General features: G+C 39.7%; 1 protein-coding gene across 1 annotated transcript in view; it reads right to left on the bottom strand.

Moving 5' to 3' along the window:
- Positions 1-8651, bottom strand: part of alk (ALK receptor tyrosine kinase) — a 123166-nt gene that overhangs the window by 73011 nt on the left and 41504 nt on the right. The window contains exons 2-3 of the mRNA XM_085932019.1: positions 1867-1971; positions 704-853 (exon numbers count right to left, since the gene is read on the bottom strand). Of these exons, the coding sequence (XP_085788145.1) occupies positions 704-853; positions 1867-1879 (163 nt within the window). The 5' untranslated portion in view covers positions 1880-1971. The remainder of the gene's footprint in view (positions 1-703; positions 854-1866; positions 1972-8651) is intronic.

The following is an 8651-nucleotide window of genomic DNA, read 5'->3' on the forward strand; positions in this document are numbered from 1 at the left end:
GATTCTTCTCATTCATACCTAGCAGCAAACTGTTTCATAAAGTTTAGAGTGCCAGAACAAGAGCGTCAGTTTTCAAGTGCAAGGTCGGTTAGGTAAGGAGTGCACTTTTATGGTATATCAAATAAAGCCTTTCTATCTGTCAGTGAGCCACCGGGGTTCGACCACTGTAGTGAGAAAATCTAAATTTCAATCAAAATACAAAAAGCTCTGCAGTTACGTTCCAGTTTTGCCAGCAAAATAATGATAATGGATAATAGGCTAATGTTTTGCGGCGAAGCCATTAAACATTTCATTTTACTCTGGCAAAAATACAGACAGAGATTACGACGCCCCCTCCCCCCCATTTCATCATCATCTCTGGATATAAAATGCCAGAGCCTGATTTCTTAGTATCTTTGAAAATGAATAATGTTTGATGATGTGGAAATGGCAAAATACTGATCCGGTAAACTATGTTCTGATTTTTCAAAAGAATCCGCTCATGAAATGATATGATCTAAATAGCTTTTTTCAAACGTTGCCTACTGTTTGTTTGTTTAGACCAAAGTGAGATAATAATAATAATAATAATAAAAAGAAAAGCACTGGGGCAATCAAGGTAGAGGATGGCCGCTACTCCATAATGTCGAGTGCAAACAGGGACTACGTAATGGAAAGTGAAAGTCCCCTGTAATGGGGCTGTGTGCGATACCTTGGCTCTTACCTTCCTCCCACCCTTGGGGACTTCCTGCCCGTTTTACGCTCTTTTGGTTCTGCTCTTCCCGTGTGTCCCCTGTAGCCACTATGCTCCATGTAAAGTCAGGGACACCAGCGACATTCTGCTCACATGTGTTGCTCCTGTCGCACAGGGAATCTAGTAAAAACAAACAGTAAGGGATTTTCAGGTCAAAATATGACAGTTGCAGTAGCAGAAGCAAAGTATGAATGGACGAGCAATTCACATGAGAGAGGCACGTTCCGTAAGCGACTCCGACCAAAACAATCTATTCTACTTTCATTGCCATTTTCGTCACCAAGGTTATTCTCATGGGGCAAAGTCACAAATTGACTGAGTCATTGGGGAGGCTTTCTAGCAAATGTTGGCCCTGTAAAGACAGCTTGAGGTTGACAGCTGATGGCAGATTTGCTAATGAGCCCTTCATGACATTGACCCGACCCAACACGCATTCATCAACCGGGGCATTTATTGACCGATGTCCTACAAGGTCACGGAGATGACCATTTTTATTTGGTACAAAAATATATTTGTCAATTTCTAGCAAGGCATAATCTTTTCCAAATGTCGGGGTGAAAAAAATAGAAGGTAAAGTTTTAGTCACAACACCAATGGCTTCATTTCTTATATATCAGCCTTGGAAAGATTTCTGATGAATACTTGCGCTGTTATAATTTTTCTTTTGCATTGGCCCAATTTCTCTCACAAGAGAGCAGAGAGAAAGAGAGCGAGGAAGAGAGAAAGAGAGACCGAGACAAACAGAGAGACAGAGTTTTCTGCTAGGATGGTCGAGGTACATTTTGTTGTAGTGTTCCGGTAATTTGCTGCAGACATTTGAAAAGAAGATGCATGAGGGGATAGAAAGCGTGGGCGCTGGTTGGCATAGTGAGCAGGTCTTCCAAATGAGTGTTTCATAGATGAACGGGACTAGTGAAGAATTTCAACTTGGTACCAATACTTCAAGAGTATCACTATATATATGTATGATATGAACCTATGGAGTAGAGGGTAGGCAAGACAGAGATGTTTATTTGTTGCGATGGAGAGCTGATGTGAGTAGTCACGGCCAATTGGATGCAGAGGATCTTTGGGGGACAGAGGAGGCAGGGCCTGTCTATCCTGCTGAGCAAGGTTAACAATGTCCAACTCACCTGACATGGGCATCCATTTGTTGGGAAAGCTCAGATCATCCTCAGCTACCCAGGAAAAGCTCCAGTACCCTTGAGGAATGCCAAAGCTCCCAGGTGGTGATTCACCTGGAAAACAAGAAAACAGTTCATATGTACTTTAGTTTCTTGGCATATGCATCAGTCCAAATATTTTCATTTCGTAAACATCAAATATGTTGGGATGGGTGAATAATCTTCAAATGTGCTTCACAAACCAGTTGTTGTACTTTTGACTTCTCTCGGTTTAAATAAAGAGGCAAATCAAATGGCAACTTTCAGCCCAATGCTGAACAGAGTGACATCTAGGGTCAAAAAATATAATCACTGGTTTATGAAGCGAGTCTGACGCTTCATTTTTCAATCATTAATACTTTCAAGTGTTGTTTAAAGTCTCTAACAGATAAAGCGTCGCCTTTGTTGACAAATGAACCTCTTTTTTTTTATTGTATGTCACGCCTGCGCCATCAGCACCACGGACAGTTCTATTTCTTTGCTCCTGTCTCTCCCGCCCTGTTCTCATGAAGAAATACAGAAGGAATATTTTGGTAAGAAAATGCTGATAAAACAGATTATCTTTTACTACACATTAAATTAGATTTATATATTACAGTCTTATTCATCTTTTGCCCAGATAAGAGCTTTGCACATTTTGGTATTTTCTCAGTCAGCTTGATGATGTAGATGATGCTTTATAACCAAGAATGACTCTCAGTCCACAGCTGTGAATTTATCACAAGGTTATAGCTTGAATTTATTGATGTGCATGAGACCATTTGAAATTATTTACCGGTACTGCATCAGTACAAGCGGGAAGATGATTTATGTATTTCAATTGTGGATCATTTGCTTGATATGACTAATATTACCTGGGGGGTGACTACCTTAACTCCGAGACTCCACACTATCACAAGAACATTCTGGGGCCTATTATTGTCAATCGATGGATGCAACTGTGTGTGTACCTTCTGCCTAAAGTTCCTTGTCGTACGACCATCATTTGCTTAGCCCCTCTTTCTCCCAAGTCCATGCTTAATTAGAACACAGTCACAGTCCAATAAACCACCGCCAAAGAAGCAGACACATGAATCAATCAGTTTAAATGAGCCTTAAAGAGGCCATTGATTGTAAACATTGCCTTCCGTGGCCCTGAAAACAGCAGAAACTGTTTGGGCAAAGTTCCATTTCTCTCAGGTCTGACATATGGAGACATAGTAGATCACTATCCAATTATGTTTGTCCAAGGTCAACCTTGGTGGTGTCTGTAACACACACATTCCACAACTAATACATGTTTGCCTATGATGAAATAGAACCACACCAGAAGATTGCAAACCTGTGGGATAACAAAGTTTTTCTAAATTGCCTACTTGTCAAACAATAAGCATGCAGTGTAATGTACTGAACTGTGCAGAAAGCCAAATCTTACCCTCAGGCAATATAACAGCAATCACATTGCTCCTCAATTCTGTATTGCTATCATGTGGTCAAAATGTGTGAAAATGGAATGGGAAAGGAAAGCCTGAAGATGCTGCAGTGCTTTGCTTTGCGCGAGCTTTTGCTTCAGTAGGGCAGTGATGATCCCAAAATAACGTCAATCGAGAAAGAAGGTACAACTGCTATTTACTTTTTATTGCATCAGTACAACCGGAAAATAATCCACACCGTGTGATCATCACAGCTATCAAATTGTATTTATTTATCTAATGAATTCACTGATTTATTTGTTTTAATTTAATTTAATTGACTTACTTTTTTATTGTATTGAATTCATTTTATTTTATTTATTTAGAAAGAGATGTTTGAAAAAGACAGCTCACAACTGGATGGTGAGTTACAGTGATCAGAGCTAATTGAAATGGAAATGAGTCGGTCACGTTGTACTCTCTTGGATATTCATACTCCTTGTCTTCCCACATGTTGATTATACTCTTCTTTTTTTTTTTTTTTGCCCATCAATTAAAGATTTACCTTGGGATACATACATTACTGTCTAAATAAATGGATTAGCTGCCCGATTAAGTGACGCCCTATTAAATGGTCATCAAAGTCTCCCGCCTCCAGATCGGGCAGAGGAGATTTGGATTGGTTGCCTACTCTTGACGACGAAACACCGCATTCATTTGCATCAGAGGACCCTTCGTTCGCTAAAAATGAATTTATACAGAATTCGAGTCAAGTTGCTTAATTTAACCTAAATTATTTAACATTGTATGTTATCACCAAATTCTCAGAATAATGAAGGGGTGGATAAATATCAATATGCAACAATTTATTCTTACAAATCCTTACCAGTCACATTATCACAATGTCACATGAATGTTGAGCTATTTTTAGAACAGGACTACTCGCGGTTCTTTGGAGATAACTTGTGCCCGTGGGCACCGCATTGGTGACCCCTGAGCTAGACCAACCATCTTTCCAATCAAATACTAAAAAAAATGTTTTAAAAGGTTGACATGGTGACAGCAATCATTTCCACTTATTCTAAGGATATAAAAATGAGATCAGTATCAAAGGTCAGAGCAATGATAGTGGGTACATCTTTAGTAAATCTGCGGTTATTATGAAATGCTATCGTCGATTAATATTGCTTGCACAAGCCTTGTCTTGTAAACAAGTGTGGATTTGTGTTCAAATGCAGGACGCATCTCATAAAGTCATGAGTACTGCCCATAAAACCTGACTTGAGGCTACCAATTACATCATCTGCACACTGAATTTTGGGAAGACAGCAAAGATTCCATCCTGCAGTGTCTAGCTTAACAAAGGACAGGCAGAGTCTCAGAAGCAAATACACATTATTCTACATGAGTTCAATCAGCAGCTTTTCTTGCTTGGGGAAAAAAAAAAAAAACACGTCACCAAAGCCTGCTTTGGGTTTTTGACGTTACACTGACACTTCTATCAGTTTTCACAGCGTCTGATGAAAGAACAGCTAGGCTTTAACAGATAACCTTGAAACACCACATTAGTGCCTTTCGGGGGAACATTTAAGACTTACGGCTCTGTTAATTTATCTGTAAAAATATCGGTGAGCTCTCTCAAGGCAAACACAAAATGAATTAGACAAGAAATAAACGATAAGATCTTAGTATGAAAAATATTATTCACAGGACAGGACAAAACAGATAGTAATGATGATCAACCGGCTTTCAGTAGTGCTCATTAAAGAAGATGATTCACTGTCGCTCCACGCATAAAATAAGATCCCTAAAGAAAGCAGTCTGTCAGGAAGTCACTAAGGACACATAACGGGGCTAAACCGCAGATGGTAAAATCACCAAAAAAAAAAAAGGGATGTGTCTAATTTGCAAAGTTATGTGTCTAATTTGCAATGTCGTATAAAAAAGTTTGTGACCACAGGGTGTCTGATTTAACGGTGAAAGTATTCATTTAATGAATTATATAAGATTTTCTCACTTGTCCCGGTGGCGGCGTTTGCATTTCCTAATGAAAGTGTGAACAAAAGTACACTTTATTTCACTTAAGGGCATTGAGCCTTAACAACTGTGGCAGTACTAAGGTCAAAATAAATGAAGAAAAAAGATTTTAGGTTGTAAAAACCAGGCGAAATTGTAAGTTAGCCTTGAAAAAATGAAAAAAACAACTGCTCTCGGATTTTTTGGGAAGGGTGTTTCACAGATGTGGAGCATTATAATAAAAAGCTGCATCACCTTGAGTGTTTTTTTCCCCCTCGTTTTAGGGAGTGATAAAAGAGCTCTTTCTGAAGACATGGCAGTGCGGGATGGCTCATAAATTAAAAGCATATCTGATAAATAAGCTTGACTAAGACCATTAAGAGCTTTAGAAACCAATAATAGAATTTTAAAATCAACCCCGAAGCACAAAGCTAACCAGCACAGAGACTTTAAAATCAATGTAAAGTGAGCTATTGTTCTGCTCTTTGACAGCAGCGGAGTTCTGGAGTCGATGCAGTGGTCCAATGCTTGGATTGTTTTCGGAAATATAAGGAAGAAAATAAATAAATAAATGAATGAATGAATGAATGAATGATATTTCAAACCACTTCCTGAAACCACCAAGAGTTTTTAATTGCATTTATTTTCTTTTATTTTGTTGTACTGTTCTTTGTTTCGCAAGTCTTGGGACTTACTGGGCTAACCTGGGATCGTAGGTATTGTATTTTATGCCATATTATATGGAAATGAGAGTGTTGGCATGACAATAAACCTCCTCCAATCCTTAAAGTAGAGATACAAGGTCATAGCAAGAGAGAATACAGAATTCCGCCAGTCACGGAAGACATTGGTATTGCTGGGCAGAAGACAAATGGTAGAAGAACTCAGGAAGCGTGAAATGGGAGCCTTGGAAGGCGACAGACCTCACTGATAATGGAATTGACAGACCTGGAAGTCTTCCACTTTATCTGATTGTGGATTGGGACTTTGAGTGTGCGCTATTCTCAAGGAAACGAGCAGCCCCACCACCATATCTGTTCATCCACTAGCGCACACTCCAGAAATTGGATCATCAAATTTGTAGATGACACCATCATCGTGAAACTCAACTGTGTATGACTTTGCTTATCTGGACGAGGTAAAGTGGCTGCTTGCAAAAAAAAAAAAAAATGCAGTTCTCAACCCCACCAAAAAAAAAACCCAGAATATTACACATTGTAATCGTCATCCTGGGTAAAAAAGGCTGGTGCCGAATCACCACTATGGCTGCAAGTGCCTGCATCCATACATCCATTCATCAATTTTCTGTAGAGCTCATTGCCTTTCTCATCTTATTTTGGACAGGAGGCAAAGTACACCCGGGACTGGTTGGCAGCCAGTCTCAGGGCACACTGAAAGGTCCTGCCGCTTATTTCAGCAGAGCCGCTGATTGTTTCCTTTTCCCTCACAATCCAGAAATTAAATGTTCATGTTTAAATAGTAATAATTATTTACAAGTTACATCCCTGGCATTTGCATCACTAAATTGATGACGTTCAAATGTGTAGTCTTGCACAAGTGGCCTGCTACTGTGTTGTGAAAATGCTGAAAATAGCAATATTGAGTAGGAATAGTGAGTAGCAAAACAAAACATGGGATTCCTCATTTCATCTCCAAAGCACAGTGTGTTGGGGAGATAAGTGCAAAATCACCTTGCTCAAGGGTGGCCTGCACAGATCAATATCTGTGAGAATTGATGTCCAACTGTGGCTATACGTGTCTAGGTTGTGTTCTTCACGTTGAGATGAACAGCCATACCCGTTCGAAGCTTTCTGACTGAAAACACAGCCAACTGAAAATAAGACCAAATAAATGTCTCAAGCCACCTCGTGATTTTAATGTGATTATTTGTTAACTATTTGTTCATGTCAAAATAAACACTTGTACATGAATCGCTTTTGTAGCAGGGGAACAACAATTAAAGGGTCCTCTGGAATACGAAACGTGTTTGACTAGTGGGCCGATACAGCGAGGGAGGCGCGCAATAGAAGGTGCTTTCAATTGAAAGCAGGCAATCATGGACGTTTCTGTGTCTTGCATCCGAGAGGCCAAATGGAATAGATGGAGTGGAGGCTAGGTGAAATAATAATCAGAGCGCTTGTCCCTCCCTTTCCTATTTATCTGATATGGGAAAAGTCCAATAGCCGAGACTATAAAATGAAGTACGTGTGACCTGACTTCACCTTTTTACTGAAACAGTCATTTCAACTTTCTCTAGAAAGAAGATCTACATGTGCTCAGATATGCCACATTTTCTCCCTCATCTATGATTCTGACATTTCGTAAGTCCCTGCGTCAACACGAGCTCATTTTCCCTAACCAAAGGGCATTGAAGGTTGAGTCATATAATTCCACATTTGTCTTCGAAACAGAAGGCGACGGATATGAATCACTTTGATAGCCCTTTGTGTGCATGAACTATTGTCACCGCAGCTGCTATAATATCTGGTCTTTCTCACAAGCCCCAATACCAGCGCACTCCTGCCACTTTACAGCGAGGGCTTCCATGCTCCAAGGGATGGAAATGATGACATTCCACGACGCGGTAATGATAACATTTGGAACTCAGGACATGGGCACGGTGGTTAAGAGACTTGTCGGGCTGGGAGTCAGTGTCACAAAAAGAGAGTAGACGTCTGATGCCTGCTTGGAAAGCCTTTATGTCTGTCTGCCAGCTGCCAGCACCACAGTCAGGAAGGAGCCAAAAACCTCAGCGTGTCAAGGTCCAAGATGGCGGAAGCTTTTAGGGTAGATAAACACACATTCTGCACCCGCATTTAAGAATGTATACGTGACAAACTGTCACTGAATAAGAATTGTGCATTGTGCATCCAGGCACTTTATTTCTGTTATGATAAAGGGTTCATTTTGAACATCCACTCAAAATCATGAACATTCTTCGACTAAAAGTGCCTTTCATCAAAAACTAAACTCTAACTTCTTCAATAACAGAACAATTGGATCAAAGACACATTTTCAGACTTAATTGGTGGACAGGCTTTCCAGTCATTCATTTGGAAATAGTCTGATGTGGACAATTATTTTTGAGACAAACAGAGGGGAAAAACTATTTTAATCACATTATGAATGAAAATGCATATGAGAATAAAAAAACTACTATGGTTGGTAATATGCTCTCTCAACAACTTGGCAGTAAATGGACTTTAATGAATGTATTCTTGATTTCACAACCCCCTACTGAGGCAAAGAGAATAAACTTTCCAATTTACACATCCATATTCTCTTCTTCAATAAGGAATCCCTTTATGTTTAATAGTCATCAAGCAGTTAGACAGTGAACGTAAAGCA

The sequence above is a fragment of the Syngnathus leptorhynchus genome, chromosome 15 (genome assembly GCF_054491065.1).
Source record: "Syngnathus leptorhynchus isolate UIUO chromosome 15, UIUO_Slep, whole genome shotgun sequence".
NCBI lineage: Eukaryota > Metazoa > Chordata > Actinopteri > Syngnathiformes > Syngnathidae > Syngnathus > Syngnathus leptorhynchus.